Source organism: Gracilinanus agilis, chromosome 3, assembly GCF_016433145.1.
Source record: "Gracilinanus agilis isolate LMUSP501 chromosome 3, AgileGrace, whole genome shotgun sequence".
Classification (NCBI taxonomy): domain Eukaryota; kingdom Metazoa; phylum Chordata; class Mammalia; order Didelphimorphia; family Didelphidae; genus Gracilinanus; species Gracilinanus agilis.
In genome coordinates this window covers 676,816,357-676,835,146 of record NC_058132.1, presented here as the reverse complement: position 1 = coordinate 676,835,146, position 18,790 = coordinate 676,816,357, and the positions used below count along the sequence as shown (strand labels likewise).

General features: G+C 44.0%; 1 protein-coding gene across 1 annotated transcript in view; it reads left to right on the top strand.

The window, feature by feature from the left end:
• The first annotated feature begins 332 nt into the window (after nucleotides 1-332).
• TBL1XR1 (TBL1X receptor 1) overlaps nucleotides 333-18,790 on the top strand; it is a 35,029-nt gene continuing 16,571 nt past the window's right edge. The window contains exons 1-7 of the mRNA XM_044670940.1: nucleotides 333-419; nucleotides 10,163-10,308; nucleotides 13,485-13,710; nucleotides 14,918-15,050; nucleotides 15,305-15,446; nucleotides 16,956-17,019; nucleotides 17,129-17,226. Of these exons, the coding sequence (XP_044526875.1) occupies nucleotides 362-419; nucleotides 10,163-10,308; nucleotides 13,485-13,710; nucleotides 14,918-15,050; nucleotides 15,305-15,446; nucleotides 16,956-17,019; nucleotides 17,129-17,226 (867 nt within the window). The 5' untranslated portion in view covers nucleotides 333-361. The remainder of the gene's footprint in view (nucleotides 420-10,162; nucleotides 10,309-13,484; nucleotides 13,711-14,917; nucleotides 15,051-15,304; nucleotides 15,447-16,955; nucleotides 17,020-17,128; nucleotides 17,227-18,790) is intronic.

The following is an 18,790-nucleotide window of genomic DNA, read 5'->3' as shown; positions in this document are numbered from 1 at the left end:
TAGCAGCAACAACAGAATTAAAGAAGGTTTTCCAGATCCCTTTTAGGGAAACATTAGAAATCTTATGCTTACTTCAACATCTCCATGTGCCTTGGATTGGCCTTGGCAGGGTAGGTGGGAGGAGAGTTATTAAATGGGCAAAAGCTTGGTCATAACGACTTCTAAAATAATTTTCAAAAGTTTTTGTTTATCAATGTATGTTAACAGGTATTAGATAAGCTTTACTTTACATCAATTAAATTCAAACATTGTTTTGATAATTTCTTACATTGTTTTAAAATAATTGAGAAAATAATTTACTTTGTTTTATTTTTAGGGTTATATCCTGTGTTGTGACCTCATGGTTTAAGTGGGAATAAAGATGAGTATAAGCAGTGATGAGGTCAACTTCTTGGTATATAGATACTTGCAAGAGTCAGGTGAGTACTTACATGGAATAAATAGGCCTCCAATTCCTTTACTTTAATCATCTTTTGTGCATTTGCTGTCTGTACTAGTCCAAATTGTTCTGCTTTGTACATTTCTTTAGTGAATGGACTGCTATTGATTTTTAGCCCATGTCTGTGACTCTTTCAAACATATTGGAATCATCTTCGGTATATATTTGTCACAAAAACCTCGGGTTTTTTCAGTTTAAAGATGACATCTCTGATTTTGCTCCAGGGGGGAGAAATATTTGCTGAATGTTCCCCACCAAGCGATCCCCAGAGTGGGGCAGCTCTGGTTAGGCTCCTCCCTGAGAATTCCCACGAGGTGCTCAACATTGGGGAGGGGTAAAAGGGGAGTCAGACTGCAAAGGCAGCTCAATGATCCTTGACCATCGAATGAAATCATTCCACTTGAGAAATGTAGGTGTATGGAAACAAGCTTTTGTGTTCAGCTTGTGGGTTTAAGGAGAGACACAGGTCTGCAGTGGGAGGCAGAGGCCTGCCAGAGGGCCAGTGCTCCAGCCTGAGGCAATGAGGGAAGGAAAGGGGAAGGCCAGATTAGGGCAGGGGTAACGGGAGAGTCTTATGGCTTCCTGCACATTTGGGGTCTGGAGCTCTGTAGAGTTTGCTTTTAGCCACCTCACGGAGAGCCCCCCTCAGCAAGCCTACGGCCCACTGGACACTCCCTCCCCTCCCCACGCACCCCCCCCCCCCCTATTTGCTCTTCCTAGATAATTTTTGTAGCCACTAACATGTCTGAAGATTGTTCCCCCCAGAAGTGCCTTGATTAAGGGTGGCCACAGTATTTGAAGCAGATCTTCCATCAAAATGGGGTTCTGGTTTATCTAGGAAATCACATTGGCCCCCCACCACATGCCCTGGTTTGGCCGACAGGTGACAGAGAGGACGTGGGGAGCCGTCCTTTTCTGGAAGCATGGCGGGGGCTGTAGGGCTTGGGTCACTGCTCAGGCCATCGCTTGGACGCTTTCTGGTTGCAAAACAATAGCTCGACGAGGGAGCCCAGCAGGGAAGTCAAGTTCCCTGAATTCTGAAGGCAGGCGGTCCTGTGTGGAAAGCAGGAGGGCGGCCGGCGTCCTGCTCTCGGACACAGAGAACTCGTGCCTCGGCTGCCCTGGGAGTCTTCAGAGAATGAGAGGCCAAGATAACAGACCCCCCGAGCCCGAGCTCTCATTTCCCTAAAGTGACTTCAGCCCCCCTCCCCAAGCTTCTTAAGAAGGTTCTTGTCAGGATGTCAGGAATAACAGAGATCGGGCCTAGCGTTGGTTTCTGGGCCCCTGTTCTAATTAATTACACAGGCTTTCTACTGTAGAATGAACCGGAATGTTCTTTAGGCTGACTCCCTGTTCTATTCTTTGTCCTTCACATACATGCTTGAGCATTTTCCCTCTTAGGGGATAATAGCATTTGCCATCCATCATTCTGTATCCTTTTTGCAGGCACATAGCCTGCTGCACTTAGGCCCAAGGACTGCCACCGAGGCTGTGCCGTAGATGAGAAAAATAGAGATGAGAGCATTGGTGATGGCGAGGAGAAAAGAGAGACAGGAAAGTCCCGGACAGCCAGGGTGAGGCATCCGCATTAGGGCCCTTCACACAGCGCAGTGGGCAGTCAGTATTCTTTGAGGAGGTTCACCGAGAGGCTAGGAAATGAGCGGGAGTAAGATGTAGAGAAGCGAGGCGTCCTCGGGGCCGGGACGGGAGAGGGAGCGCTGAGGAACGGGGCGAGCAATTAGTTCTGCCCTTTGAGAGAATGCTCGCGACCCTGTGTGAGGGGCGGGAGAATGGGCTGAATTGGGGGCAGCCACCCCCTCGTCCCCCTTCAGCCGCTTTCTGGTGGTCTGCTTCCAGGGGCGAAGAGCTGGGGACCGTGTTCTTTGATTCCGGGTTTGGTTTGGGGTTTTTTGTGTGGCCCGTACAACCACCATGACTCAGAAATGTACACTTGGTGCCTCCTTTCTCTAGCAATGACTGTTGTTTGTGGACCATCAGCCAGATTGTATAGGGAATTGGCAGCTTTGTGGTAGAATTTAGTTTTAATCTATTAGCGATGAAACTTGACCGCACTGTTGGCTAGCACAGCCTTGTGTTGTGTGATGAAATTTGTAATTCTGTTCTGCCTTGAGCAATCCTTTCTTCTAGAGCAGCTGATTGAAGTTTAAAAAAAAAGCAAGAAAGAAACTTAATTGTCTTAGTTCATATTATTTGTTTTAATAGATGAAGAAACCTTATGCTAGAAGTTTGGAGTAGCAAAGATGGAATGCTTTTAAGGATCTGGAATCCAAGGATTGAAACTCTTAAGATATCTTTCATCTCTTGCTTTTGGTAAAGTTGTACATTAAGCATTGCATGGCAGCAAACTTTATTTTTAGACCCTTTTTTCTTGGCCTTTAATAGCAAGTTATAAATTCACTATTTGTTCTCTTTTTTTTGCCATTTAAATTTCAGTGTAAGTCTTTCAGAGGAAGTAATCCCTAAATATCAATTGTTCTCTGTATATTCTTCACCACTGATGATGGGCTATCTCATGGGTTTATGAGAAAAGCACTTTGTAAACCTTGCAGGATAATATAAATGTGGGATATTACATGTCTACAAGGAGTGCAGCTGTTCAAATTGTTTTGTCTGTGGCCCGTGTTAATTTAGGGTGGTGAACTTTTTATATTTTTAGTGGGACTTGGAAGATTTTAATCTGCTGAGGCCACAGGCTTTTTGAAAAGTTACTTTTTTATGTATAGATATGAATTCTTACAATAAAAAAACATTGTACATTCAGTATTATCAACTTTCTTCAATAGAATTAATAGCATTTTTATCTAACATCCTTTTTCAGCTTTTCCTCCCACATGGAGGTCTGTGTTGTAAAATAACTTTTGGAGTTCACTTTCCTGGCCAAGGAAACCATCTTTCATTTAGTCATTGCAACTTCAAGCAATTGTTCCTTGGATTATAGAATCATGAGAGAATTCTAATAATTGGTCATCACCTTTTCCTTCTCTTTTAAAATATTTTACTTCATATGTAATCTCTAGCCTGCTGAGCTGCCCTTTGAATATAAAAACTGCAGTGATTGAGTATATTTTTCTCTTTTTTGCATCTATAGGGAACTTGCTTTAAATTCAGTTTGCTCCTTCCTTTTTTGACTAGTCAGTAGTTTTCTAACACACACCCCCCTGCCCCCCAGATTTTTCCTTTTTGTTGGCACTGGGCTTGAGGATTTTCTGGGGTGCATACAAGTCTGTGTCTTATGTGCAAAAACAGAGCAAGCAAAGGTAGACTCAATCTGGCTTACAGTCTTCAGTGTCTACCATAGGGGTGTGAGGAACATATCTGACTGTCCTATGAAGCTGATGAACACGGCCACTTTCTGTTAAATTGTAATGAGCAAATTGGAGAATTCAGCATTGTTTATTATCTCCTGGCACACTTCTGCTTTGGACAGTTTTTTTTTTTAAAGAACTTCTTTAGTTGTCATGGATGCTTTTGTATTTTGCCACTTGTAGGTTTCTGTTTTTCATTATAAGACTATCTCTGGATATTTGAACTATTTAATATTTTTTAAAAATCCTTGCCTAAGATATAATTATCCCTATCTTAAACTGGCTATTAGATGAGCTAACAGCACCTCCACCCTGAACTTTAAAATTAATTGATTGTTTTAGAACTAGCTGCTATTACATTCATAAATCTCCAGAATTCCTCTTTTTAGAATTTCCAAGAGAGTTCTGGGAAGTGAAATTTTTTAGTCATTAGAACTCAAAAGTATAGCTGGAATTTGAGAAAACATTTTTCTGTGTGACCAAAGTTGATAACCTACTTTGGAGTTTGAGATTGTGTTTCTGTTAGATTTTTTGTTTACATTTTGCTTCTCCTTAAGGGAACTAGAATATCTTATGCAGTATACTGTGGAAGAATAGTTCCCTTGGGTTTTGATTTGTACAAGGCTGCCTTTCGTATTTCCCTGGATCTACTTGCAGAGATGTTATGTGTTACTGGACATAAAACAACCTAGTGTGTAGGTCCACCTGAATTTTTCTTTTAAAAAATTAGTATTTTGGCCAATAATTACCATTTAGATCAGTCCATATGTGAAGCCGCCATTCTTAACAGCCATAAGGAAAAGGCCACACAGCTTCCTCTGACTTTTATTTATGCAGCTGCTGATGGGCTGAGATCACCATTGCTTCCCCCACCTCCAGACCAGTAAGATCTGCTTTTAGCAGCAGACTAGGTCAAGCTTACCTGCCTCTAGTGGAGCTTTGGACAGCTGCTCCGAAATGGGGCGGAGAGGACTCAGCTGTTGCTAGGCCTGACATCAATATGGCTTTTACTTTTTTAAAGTAGTTGTGAAACGTGAGCAGGGGGGCCTGGACAAATGGGCAGAATTTAGTGATGCCATCGAGGAAAACTGAAACATTGCTACGGTCCAGAGAACTTCAGATAGATATCGTGCGCGATGCCAGGAGCCGAGGAAGAACGGCCTTTTCAGACATTTAGCCCTGCTGACCCCAGTGACCCGTGCGGCTATCAGGACAAGCCCCAGGACGTGCCTCCAGAGACGCAGCGGCATCGGGAGCGGGGCTGACCATTAGAAGCCGGGCAGTTCTGCCAGGACTCGGCCGGGCCATGACAGCCAAAGACCCCCTGGACCAGGCGTAGAGGGGGAAGAGGGTGGGATGGCGGCGGGAGCTGAGCTCAGAGGAAGCCACAGATTGTCTTCATTCTGAACTGGGACCTCCACGCAGAGGCAGGAGCAGAGGACAGCTGTGAATAGCCAAGTACATCCGAGGGAGGGGGCTGGCCATGCCGGGCCTGGGGGTCCTCTGTGCTGGTCCGGAGACGAAGGAGCCCCGTGAGGCGCAATCTGTGTGTTAGAGGCCGAGTGTGCAGAGTGCCTCCTGGAGGGGATGGCTTGGAGACCCAAAGGAGCTTCAGGCAGGGAGGTCCTGGGGGGCCACGAAGAGAGAGGAGGGAATGAATGGGTGGGAGAGATGGCGTGGAATCAGAACCCCAAGACTTGGCGGCTGATTAGATACCCACCTCAGAGAGGATGCCAGGATCGGGGTGCACGTGGTTGCCATAGACCTGCCGCACCTCTCAGGGTGCTCTGGGGGCCCACAGCAACGGGCTGTGCCTATCTGAGCCTTGTGCAGAGCCCCTACTTGGCGCTGTGGGATCCACTGAGAGTCCATTTAGCACATGGAGGACAAGAAGGCGGAGCCTTGGCCTCCCCCTATCCAGAGGGAAGAGAGAAGGAGGTATCCTACAGGTGGAAGGTTCAAGAGAGCAGCACTCTGAAAACCTGGAGGAGAAAGAATCCAGGAGGTGACCAGCACTGTCCGATGCTGCTGAGACTTGAGAAGAGGAGCCTGGGTGCCCGGAGAGAGCCACTTCCATTGAGCGATGCTGGCTCACAGATTTCGTGGGGAAGGATGCAGGGGGAGGAGGGAGCTTTTCTAGGACTTTGTCTATAGAGCCAGCCAGGGAAAAGTGGATTCTTGTAGATGGCGAGAGAGGAGCCATTAAGAGGAGAGAGCAAAGATTAGAGAAGGAAGGTTGATGGTGGGGCAGTTTTCCCAATTAAAAATCTGTGTAGGTGGAAATTTGATGCCCCTGAGCTGCATTGCCCAGCATCCTTTTGAGTTGCGTCCTCACCTGGTGTCCTGGGGTTTGGGAAATAAATTTGCTGGAGACCCTGCCCCACGCTGGGCACCAGGTGAGGGTGCAACTCAAAAGGATGCTGGGCAATGCAGCTCAGGGGCATCAAATTTCCACCTACACACATCCAAATAATAAAACTGACCAGAAGGGCCTGCCTCTTACGGGGATGAGCCAAGTAGGAGGGAAAAGAGAGCTCCCAGAAAGGGGGGGGTGTCTGTTTTCTCAGAAAAGGAAAGACTTAACAGAGGATTGAACAGCCATTGTAGAGAAGAACTGCAGCGTGGTTAATCCGGTTGAGAATAGTTAACAGAAGTTCGTAGTGGACCTAGTGATGTGAAGCATCTTTCAGCAACACGTGAGGGATTTTTGAATGGAGGAGGGCAGGTAGTGGAAATCACATAGGATTTGTGTTGGACAGAGAATGAGATATACACAATTAAAATCAGTATGAAGTTGAACTGATATAACTGTCAAGATTGGGAGAACTGTCAGGCCAATAAATTATTCATTCTGGCTACAATCACAAAGAATGAAACAATCATTACTCTCAAGGACTTTTACATTTCAGTGGGGAAGACAGGAAGTATGTCTAGAAAGAATATATACAGTATAATTAAAGATAGACATGTAAGTGAATTTGGGAGAAAGGCAGTAGCTGTTGGGAGGGTTGGCAAAGGCTTTATTGAATAGATAGTGCTTGGGTTGATTCTTAGAGAGGGACTCTGAGGTGGAGACGAGGAAGAAACCAATTCCAAGCAGGGAGAATAGTCAGGAGAAAGGCACGTTGGATGCAGGAGATGGAGGGTCTTGTGTGAGGACCAAAGGGAAGGCCAGGTTACGGGATTAGCCGAGTATGGAAAGGGAGAATAAGAAGAGTCTACAACCAGCGTGTGAAGTACTTTCATAGCTAAACAGAGGAATTCCTATTTTTCTGGAGAGGTAATGAGAAGCTACTGAATTTTGAGTAGTTGGTGACATGAAGAGAACCTATACCTTGGGAAAAGTCACTTTGGTAGATACCTGTAGGGTATATTGGACTGAGGAGAAATCGAGGCAGGAAAACCAGACAGGAGACTGTTGGGCTTTTCTAGATCAGAAGTGGCGAGGGCCTGGACAGAGCTGGGGGCTTTGTGTGTAAAGGAAAGGTGTCAAATGAGAAAAAGACACAGGGCGAGATTCGACAGTAGATTGAATGTTTTAAGGGTCGAGGGAGAAGGTGCCGGGGTTACAAGTCTGAGAAACTGGAAGCATGGTGGTGTCTTTGACAGAAAGAAGGAAATTTGGAAGATGGGTGGGTTATTGGGGAAGTAGAAGGAGCTTTACTTGGTCAAATGAGTTTGTGATGTCTGTGGGCCGTCTAGTTAGAAACAAACTGAAGTTCAGCGTGGGACTACTGGCCTCACCATATAAATCTGAGAATCATTTGCCTCACAATGACAAATAAAGACATGGGAGCCCACAGTTGGGGCATGGCATGGATGAATAACCAGCAGAGGAAAGGGCAGGTGGGATCCCATAGCTGTCAGGGAAATCAGAACGTCTGCTAGGAAAACCTGGAGAGGTTGGGGAATACCCAGCAGGGGAAGGTGGTCTATAGCATCTGATGGAGCAGGTCAAGGAGGATGAGAACTTGGGGTGGGGAAGATGGGAGGGAGATAAATAGTAAAGAGGAAAAGATTGTTAATGGTTTTAACAGGCAGAGATGAAAAGAAAATACACCGAGAAGAGCAGAAGGAGATTCCAAATGGGGCAGAGGCAATCATGACCTCTTCTCTGTTATACTATCTTTGTTGGTAACCATATCACCTCCCTTGGATTCTGTGATCATCTCTTTGCAGATGACTCCTAGATTCTATAACCAACCCCTGTGTCTTTTCTAGCTTCACTCCCACATCATTAATTTTTTATTTTCAAATAAAAGTGGATGTCTCAGAGACATCTCAAATCCAACAAGTCTAAAAATCCTCTTTTCTTCCCAAATCACCCTTTTGGTAAACTTCCATGTTACCATCAAGAGAGAATCCTTTCAGTCACTGTGGATCGTAGATGTTCTGGGCCTTGACTGCTCATCTTCACTTAACCCCACCTATTCAGTCTGGTGCTGAATCCTGTCATTTCTGTCTATACAATATGATGGGGGGAGGAGAACGAGGACAGTGTTCCTGGACGAGTTACCCACTAAGCATGCTTAAGGACTTAAATGAGAAGAAAAACTTGGTAGTTGGGTGTCACGCACTGATATGTAGGTAGATACTCGTCTGTATGTTGGCATTCGGAATACAAGGGGGCCAGAAGAATAGTTTGATTGTTTTTCTCCCCCCAGAGGCAGTGACCACATAGCAAGTTGAGCTGGTAGCGCCCTAAGCTGCTCACTGCCACCACATCCTCTTTATCATTTGCCTGACACTTAGAGAGGGGAGACATTAGGAAGCCCCTCCTCTGTTCTGTCCAGGAGCTGTTTGCCATACGTCCCTTTTCTCCCTCCTCACGACAAGTCTCGGGGAATAAGAGAAGCAGCAGCAGCTCTGCCCCAAACATTGTGAGATCATGAGCCACCAGCATGATCTTAGCCATTCTCACTGAACACGGGTGAAATGCTGCCGCCTACGTGTCTCTTTAGTAAACCTTGGTGACACATAAATGAAGGGAGGGACTCTTCCTTGTATACTTAAAAACGGAGCTAGATCAGACAGAAAAGGGCTCAAATGGTTAAATCCTGAAATAAGTAAATACTAGTGTACTCTATGTGTGATATTTTAAAGTGGCACATAATTAGATTAAATATTTACATGTAATTTAAAAATACTATGTCTTACATAAAGTATAATATAAAAAACTCTGGCTTCCTTTGTAAAGAGAATATCTCCTCTCTGAATTATCTGTCTTGAGTTTCTACTGTGTACAGATCTGGCTTTTTAATGTACAATAAACAAGTAGTAAAGGTTCATAGATTTTGGAAAGCCTGACTTGCATTGGAAAAGCAGGAAAGTTATCTCAGGGCACTTTTACCTATTTAGGGGCAGGCAGAAGTGGGGCTTTTCATCATTGTTCTCCACCTGGAGCCCAGGACTTGCTAAGAAGCTGTCCATAAGTCTTTGTTGAGGGAGACTGAATGAAGGACTCTCCCCTGCTAGCTGGGCTCTCTTACGCTATTTTTAGACCCAGATAATCTTATAAGTCTTGAAAGACTTCTTTTGTAATTAGCACATGTATTGTTTAGCATTTAGTTAGCACACAGAGTGGTTTTCTAAGAGCTTAAAAAGTTTTTCCTTCATTTTTAAGAAGTAGCATTTCCCATTTTATCGGAATTGGTTGTTCTTAACAAACTTTTTATTTCATAATTATAAAAACGAACCCTCATCGATTGTCCTAAATAGGTCTTATAATTTATATGAACAAATGGTATAACTTTGAGCAAGCCAGTGAAGGCCCCAAAGCCTGGGTTTTCTTCCTCTTTGAAATAAGACATTTGTACAGACACTTGTCAGTTTCCTTCCAGCACTAAAAATAATTCTGTGATTTGTCTCTTTTCATTGAGGCATAACTTTTACCAGTTCAACACCTTCATATATACACATTTTATATGTATAAAATAAAGTCTTTCAAGAGAATGGAGCATATTTAAATGACATTAAAAATTTTTTTAAACCTTTACCTTCTCTCTTAGAATTAATATTGTCTATTGGTTCTAAGGCAGAAGAATGGAAAGAGTTAGAAGACGGGGGGGGGGGGTGTAAGTGACTTGCCCAACGTCACATAGCTAGAAAATGTCTGAGGTCAGATTTGAACCCAGGACCTCTTATCTTTGCATCTGACTCTTAATTCACTGAACCACTTAGCTGCCCCTAAATGACATTTTAAATAGCCATCCTCATAGAAATTTAATCTCAGGGAGAAGTGAGTGATTAAAATGTTAGGGATAGAATTTCCTAGGTTTGTTCTATAATTATCATTCACCTCAGTCATTTTTTTAAAATGTTAAAAGTTTTTTCATCTTGTCATTTATGCTGTTGACTCTTAGAAAATAAATTCTGATGATTTTCTTCTTGTCTTTAGGGTTTTCTCATTCAGCATTTACCTTTGGTATAGAAAGCCATATCAGCCAGTCTAATATCAATGGTGCCCTGGTTCCACCCGCTGCTCTGATTTCTATCATCCAGAAAGGCCTGCAGTATGTAGAGGCAGAAGTCAGTATTAATGAGGTAAGGTCACTCTCCACGAGCTCTCTGCTTTCTCGTGCCGACCCTCCCACTCACTGCCCTCTGGGGGCCTGGCAGGACACCCACCTTGGTGCAGGGAGCTGAAGCCTGCTGCCCGGGCCTCCCCGAAGACAGCCCCATGTTCTGACTCCACACCAGCACCTTCCTGCCTGCCTGCCACTAAAGGCCCCCCTTGGTCCCCTCAGATGTCCCCCAGCCCCATCTCTCCTGGTCCTCAAATGCCCTGAGACAGTGGCAGTGTCCCATTGCAGTGCGTTGGCAGCTTCTCTTCCTCTTGGACCTTTAGCACCACAAGGGAGGCAGGAGGCTGGTCTGCACAGCAGCATTTCCCACATGTTATTGAGTGAATGCTCCCTCCCTTGCATTTATACATGCCCAGAGAGGTAGACTTGTACCCTTGTCTTCTGTCTGTCTGTCTCCCTCCTTCCTTCCCTCCCTTCTCTAGTCCTGCCACCTAGCTGCCCCTTGAGAATATCTTTTTGTCTTTGAATAAGAAGACTGAATTGACCATTCATCTGAGGAGAAACCTTTCTGTCATCCTGAGACAGGGTCAGCGGGTGGCTTAGAGAAGCCTGGCCGAGCAGTGAGAGCAGTGAGAGCAGTGAGAGCCAGGCCTCAGAGCTGGGTCACCCCCTAGACTTCTGGCCAGAGAAGGCTCCTAAGTAGGACCCCGAGTGCTGTGGAGAGAGTATTTCGGAGGCTGTTATTCAGCTTTGTTTCTCCAAATGCTTTTAGAAGAAGGCAACTATTTTTTCTTGTGATTGTTTCCTGCCAAGAGTATTCATTTTAGTAGAGAGATTAGGGAAGGCGTGCTATAAGCAAGGAGACTTCCTAAGCTAATTAACCTTGAAAAGAGTCAAGCTTTTGTAGTTATTTGTAATTTCTGTAGCTGAAACACTCTTAAGAAGACAGCAGTCTGCTTTTAGAGTCCCCAAATAATCTCAGCAAACAAACCCAGATATCTCTATACGTAATCACGAAGGAAATGGATGAACTTTTTTCACTAACTGCTAGAAAAATAGCTAATATTTAGCTTGGAGCTTGATAAAATTCCATCAAGTTACAAAAATACTGGCATTTGGGAGTCAAGAGAATAAGATTCTTATCCCAAAACTTCCAGTAACTTAGCTTTTGTGATCCCAGGAAAGCTTCTGAACTATTGGAAGCAGTAGTTTCTTCAACTGTAAAATAGGGACATTTGACTCAATCTGGCATTCTTAAATTTAAATAATCACAAAGATATTAAAGAAATGTATTTAGGTTACCCAAACTAAGAGCCCTCAGACAATCTACTTTTACAATGAAAACTCTGATTCTAATGAATTGTCCCTAAAAGATTATTGCCCAGACTTAGCTTTTTAAAAACATCCCAGTATGTGTCTATAGCTTGTCTTAATTTTTTTATTTAATAATTTTTATCTTTTAGAAAAGTTAACATGGTTACATGATTCATGCTCTTACTTTCCCCTTCACCCTCCGCCGCCCCCCCGCCAATGCACATTTCCACTGGTTTTAACATGTGTCATTCATTGATCAAGACTTACTTCCAAATTGTTGATAGTTGCTTTGGTGTGGTTGTTTCAGGTCCACATCCCCAATCATGTCCGCCTCAACCCATGCATTCAAGCAGTTGTTTTTCTTTCCACTCCTGTAGTTCTTCCTCTGAATGTGGGCAGCGTCTTTACCATAAATCCCTCAGAGCTGTCCTGGGTCATTGCATTGCTGCTAGTACAGAAGTCCATTACATTCGATTTTACCACAGTATATCAGTCTCTGTGTACAAATGTTCTTCTGGCTCTGCTCCTTTCACTCTGCATCAGTTCCCGGAGGTCTCTCCAGTTCACATGGAATTCCTCCAGTTTATTATTCCTTTGAGCACAATATTATTCCATCACCCGCATATACCACAGTTTGTTCAGCCATTCCCCAATTGAAGGACATCCCCTCCTTTTCCAGTTTTTTGCCACCACAAAAAGCGCAGCTATAAATATTTTCATACAAGTCTGTTTATCTATGATCTCTTTGGGGTACAAACCCAACAATGGTATGGCTGGATCAAAGGGCAGGCATTCTTTTATAGCCCTTTGAGCATGGTTCCAAATTGCCATCCAGAATGGTTGGATCAGTTCACAACTCCACCAACAATGCATTAATGTCCCAGTTTTGCCACATCCCCTCCAACATTCATTACTCTCCCCTTTTTTCATTTTAGCCAATCTGCTAGGTATGAGGTGATACCTCAGAGTTGTTTTGATTTGCATTTCTCTGATTATTAGAGATTTGGAACACTTTCTCATGTGCTTATTGATACTTTTGATTTCTTTATGTGAAAATTGCCTATTCATGTCCCTTGTCCTTTTATCGATTGGGGATTGTCTTTATTTTTTTAAGTGACATTTTTTAAAAGATGTCATGATCCTATGAGATTAAGCCCTTTGAAATGCTGATATTTTATTTTAAATGACAGTAACATATTAAAATTAGTCATAAATAAAACTTAGTTCAATGCAATGAGTGCTGCCTTTGGAATTGGAAGGTGGCCTTATTTTGATTCCCAGGCCTGCCAGTTTATGTTTGTATGTGACCTTGGACAAGTCACTTAACCCCTCTAGGCCTTAAATTTCATTTTTAAAATGAAAGGATTAGACCTCATGGCCTCTGAGATTCCTTCTAGTTCGAATGTATACTTTTTCTAATGTATGATATTTCTAAAGAAATATATTTTTTGGATATTGGTATCTGAATTTTCTCTCTTAGAAATAGGCATGGACATCCTATTTTAGCCAATGTCAGGCTGACATTAAAAGCATTTTGTTAACATTTGGTCAGCCTGGGTTTTTATAAAATGTAAACTCTGTGAGAGTGCAGACGCTTCACTCTTTGTCCCGGCATCCCTGATGCCTAGCACAGTGCCTGGCCTGGAAGTGCTGGCTCATGTTTTGGTGTCTCTTCTCTCCTCTCTCCCCCCCCCCCCCCCCCCCCCCCTTCTCCTCGAACCCCAAGATCTGGGCTCACTGGACCATGATCAGAAGCCTTGTGTACAGTATCAGGCATTGTCCTCCTGACTTTGCAATTGTTTTCAGATGAGATAAGGATCAAGGCAGCTTCCCCTTTTCCCTTATCTTTATTTTTCTTTCCCTGCGACTTTTCGGACTTAGGACGGTACCTTGTTTGATGGAAGACCTATAGAATCTTTGTCCCTGATCGATGCCGTGATGCCTGACGTGGTACAAACCAGACAGCAAGCCTACAGAGATAAACTTGCCCAACAACAGGCCGCAGCGGCTGCTGCCAGTGCCGCCGCCACGACCAACCAACAGGGCTCAGCGAAAAATGGAGAAAATACTGCAAATGGAGAAGAAAATGGAGCCCATAGTATAGCAAGTAAGCGGAGACCCACGCACGTCCCACGGGAGGGCCCTTCTCAGACTTCAGGGAAATTCGTATTGGGTCAGTCAGCACAAACAGGGATAACAAAGCCATTGCGGCTTTTAGAGAGGACTCGGTGGTTGTTTACTTCTGGCAGGAAATGCTCATCCTTTTCCTGGCTGTGTCCACTTCTCAACCAAGGCCACGTGACCGAGGCCAGTGCAGGGCCAGGCCTTTGTGTTCATGGCATTACTTTGCTCATTGCCATGAATTGATTATCATGTCAAAGCATCAAAGCTAGAGATTATCTTATTCTGACTTATTTAGAAAGAGGGGGAAATCTCTTTCCTATAAAATTCCTAGTTCCCTTTTTCAATTTCTAAGTTAAAAAGAAACACTAAAACACCTTAGGAAGCTCTAAATATAACCCAGCTGTTTCTCCCAACACACTGTAAGAATGATATATCAGCAACCCCTACTGGCAGAAACAAAGCATGGTATTGGCATGGATTCTGTTGAACTCGGGAGATGTGGATTGGTTTGGTTAGCCTTCTTGGGGTGAAGTATGTCTGTTCCTCTAGTAGCTCTGTCTAGCTTATCCAACTCCAATATTTGAAATATTAAATTTGTATAGTTAAGTAAAGCATTTCTTACTTTTACATGTGACAAATGTTTTTTACTTGTATTTTTTTTTGGGGGGGGCCCACTAATTGTCAGTATATCCTGAAAAAGCAGATTAAAAACAAATAACCTTTGTTTATATTTTAGATAGGTAGACTTCTGTCTGGCCCAAGCACTATTTATTAAGTGTGTGAGACATTGAGAATATAAAGACAAAGCAAAAAAAAAATCTCATTTTTATCATCCAAGATAAACAAAAGTAGTCAATATCATGGGATTCTTTTTTATTTTAAACCCTTAAACCCTTCTGTGTATTGACTTATAGGTGGAAGAGTGGTAAGGGTGGGCAATGGGGGTCAAGTGACTTGCCCAGGGTCACACAGCTGGGAAGTGTCTGAGACCTCCCGTCTCTAGGCCTGGCTCTCAATCCACTGAGCTACCCGGCTGCCCCCTATCATGGGATTCTTTAACTTTTACTCATGAAGACGAACAGGTGCTGATTATGTGCACATATGGTTAATTTTTAGGTCAAAACACTTTTATTCATGATTTTGCAGCTTCTTCTAAACATATTTTTCTGCCATTGTTTCTCACGATGCAGATAACCATACGGATATGATGGAAGTGGATGGAGATGTTGAAATCCCCCCAAACAAAGCTGTGGTATTACGGGGTCATGAGTCAGAAGTATTCATCTGTGCCTGGAATCCTGTTAGTGACCTTCTGGCCTCGGGGTACGTCTGTCCAGGGAAGCAAAGCCCTATTTCCCACTTAAGAATTTGACAGTCTCTGCCTTTCACCCAGAGTTTTGCTTGGAGAAATATTTCCCCTGGAATTCGGGGCGTCTTTGAGGTGGTTGTAGTTAGGGAGCGCCGAGGCCATTCTCGATTGAAATGTTTGCCATTCCCGTTTGCCCCTTTCTTGACGCGTTTATAAATGCTGCCCTCTAATTGGATGAGGATCGTAAACCATTTTTCCTGGTCTGTAGATCTGGTGACTCGACAGCAAGAATATGGAATCTGAGTGAGAACAGCACAAGTGGTTCGACCCAGTTAGTCCTCCGCCATTGTATAAGGGAAGGCGGGCAGGATGTGCCCAGCAACAAAGATGTGACGTCCCTCGATTGGAACGTAAGCACAAGCCCACGCCGCCCGCCTCTCCCCGAGGCCTCCTCTGACCCCACCAAAGGACCGAGATCGTCTTCTTGCGCCGGCTGGGTCTGGCTCGAACGGCCTGAGGGGAGCGCTGTCTGGGGACGTCCTGGGTCTGGGGACGTCCTGGGTCCGACCTCCTTTACGCCTGCCGATTCCCGGCGGGGCTCCCTTGTCAGCCTGGAGTCCTGGCCAGGCTGTCGCTTTCCGCCCACCCTCCCCGCCATGCCTGCCTTTATTCTGCTGTCCCGGGGGGCTTCCTGAGGGGGTGAGATGAAGCCCGATCCGGCACCTGGGCCTCTGCGCTCACTGCGAGGGGAGACATCGGAGAGCAGCCTCTTGGCCCCGGCCTGGGCCTCTGGCCCGACCCGGAGGCGGCGGTGCTGCCACAACGGGCCGAGCGAGGCTGCGGCCCGTCCCGTGCAGTGGGGCTCTGACGGGCTCGTCTTCCCTGGCCAGAGTTTTACAAGCTGGCGGGCCCGGCCTTTTGTTTTTAAATTGTTTGTGTGTTGGAGAGGAGGCCTGCCAGGAGAATAGCGATAAGCATTAACGTAGAGCTTACTTGAAGCAGAAATGACGGGCGGGAGGATCCCCACTCAGCTACAGGCTCTGAGCTCCCAATTTTTTTTCCTTAACCCTTCCCTATCCTCTTAGAATTGATTTCAAGGCAGAAGAACCATAAGGCAGACAGTGGGGAGGAAGTGACTTTTCCAGGGTTACCCAGCTAGGGAGTATCTGAGGCCAGATTTGAACCCAGGACCTTCTGTCTCTAGGCCACTTGGCTCCTCCTACAAATAGTCTTCTTGGGCACATGGGATGGAAGAGCCCACAGTCCCTGGGCCAGGCTTCGTTTCATTGGGTTCTTCAGCCGCAGAGCTAGATGGTCTCTTGAGATCTCCCCAGCAGGGATGACTTCCAAAGAGCTTTGAGAAGGGCCCACTGAAAGATGGCTCTCTGTTCTCCTGCCTCCCTCTTCTTCCAGTTAGGCTCCCTGAGCCGAGAGCTCCTTTCACCAGCTTTTCTCCTCTCCAAATCTTCCGTAGTGACCAAAGCAGCTGCCACCTTTTCCTGTTTTTCCCCCCTCCATATTTTTATTCTTTCTGATGATGGCTTTGTTAGAGAGCAGTGGGAAAGGGCTAATAAAAGAAAGATGAGTTGGTGGTTTCTCTTCATCTTGAGGTGTTTTCATCCTAATTTTTTCCTTTCAACAGTAATGGAATTAGAAATTTAATTTTCTTCCTCTACATCCAGAATTGTTCACCTAGAAGCTGTCTTTTTGTATCATATAGTTGTGATTTAAAAAAAAAAAAGTTTCCTTTCTTTGTATATGTGGCAGGGGTTGAGGGCCCCATCTTCGCCTCCCCCCTTGCTTCCCAACCCTGAAGGAAAAAAAAATTGAATATCTTGGCAGGTAAGCATAGACTCTTTACAAATGTACATAGCAATTTGAGATTCTATCAATGAAAAAAAATCCTATTTTTCTGACAGAGTGAAGGCACGCTTCTCGCCACTGGGTCATATGATGGATTTGCCAGAATATGGACTAAAGATGGTAAAAAATAAAAATAAAAATAAAAAAGTTATATTTTTCTCTTCATTTTTCCTGTTGTGTATTACACGCTTCCAAATAGTTAAAATGTTTTTGTCTGCTTAAACATCAGGTAATCTTGCTAGCACCTTGGGACAACATAAAGGTCCTATTTTTGCATTAAAATGGAACAAGAAAGGAAATTTCATCCTGAGTGCAGGAGTGGACAAGGTAAGAGAACATTAAATTAACTTCTGTAAAGGTTAATATCTACAAAATATTAGTGAAAGGTTTTTTTTTTAATATTCTACTAAAGACTTTACAAATAATAAATTGTTTAGGACACAAAGCAGTTTATATTTGTGAAGAAAAAGTATTTTATTCAACCTTTATAGTGTGGATGGAAATATTTTTAATTATCCATGGAGCCATCCCCAGAGAGACTTCTTCCTCCATTCCCCTCCTAGACCACCCTTCAACTTTCATCTTTCTGGCATTTGTTCTGGTCGCAGTGTGAGCAGGAGTGGTTGGGCCACACTTACTCTCTTATAGCATTATCTGTGGGATGACCCCACGGACAAAGCCTAGAGGTGCCCTGGGTGCTTGTTGTGAAGGCTGTGGGGGAGAGGATCATGCCTCTCGGCTGTCTGCCACAGCTCTGACTAAGAATAACGAAGGCCTTTTCCGATGCGGTACTAGAACCCGTGGATTCTAGCTTCACCATGGCCAATTAATCTGCAGTGGTTTCAACCTATAATTAACTTTCTCTTTCTATCCCAAATTTCCTCTCATCCCTCCCCAAATGTAGAGGAAGCAGTGACAGAAACAGTAGAATTTCTCTGAGAAAGAAGGAGGTGAGATCACTTAAATCTGAAGTTAGCAGGAAAGAGGCTTCTTTGGTTAAATAGGCAGTTATGACCCCAGCCCTGCTCAGCAGCCTCCTTTCTGGGCACAAGATCACCCAAGCCTCTCCTGGGAGAAGGGGTCACCTTGCTGTGAACTTCTCTGCATGAGAAATGAAGAAGTGGAGGAAGAAGGTCCGGCCAAGAGGCTTCTTCTCCACTTGGGACTCTGCGAATCACTCACAGGCCTTTTTAGAAACTTTTTAGAAACTGATCATTTCTTTCTAAGTTTTGCTTTTATCCAGAGTAATGAAATGAACACGTTAGGACGTAGGCCACCGTCATTGACCATGTGACCCCAGGTTCAGGCTACATCACTGGTCAGTTACTTCCACGGGGCATTGGGAGAAGGACCTCTTGAGGTCAGAAAGAAAGGCCAGACACATGCTCTCAGAGAAACATTTGCCTTGTGTTCTTATTTATAGACATATTTTAACCTGGAATTAAAGGATGTTTTCATAAGGGTCTCAGGATTTGCCCAGACAGATGCCTTCCATATCACAACATCCCCATCACAGTTTCACTATGTTGTGGATTGGCAAAAGAAATCAAATGGGGATTTTTGGGGAGTTTTGTGGAAGATAGATGACACACGAAGTCCAGCAGAAGTCATGGAAGAGTTTACAAACTCAGAAATGTATAAAACATATGCATAGTATTATATTTACATAATTTATCTTTTAACATAAAAATACAAAGTTTCTCTTTAAAGCTAAAATAAGTAAAGTTAGTTTGCAGAAAGACCACAAAACTCAGCAGATGATCCAAAGGCTAGAAATGTAGAGCCATCTTAACATTGACTTACATATAGCTTGTGACCAAATAGGGACCTCAAATTTTACAATAAGTGCTATAAACACTCCATAAAAGAAAAGAGAAAAAAAATTAAGATT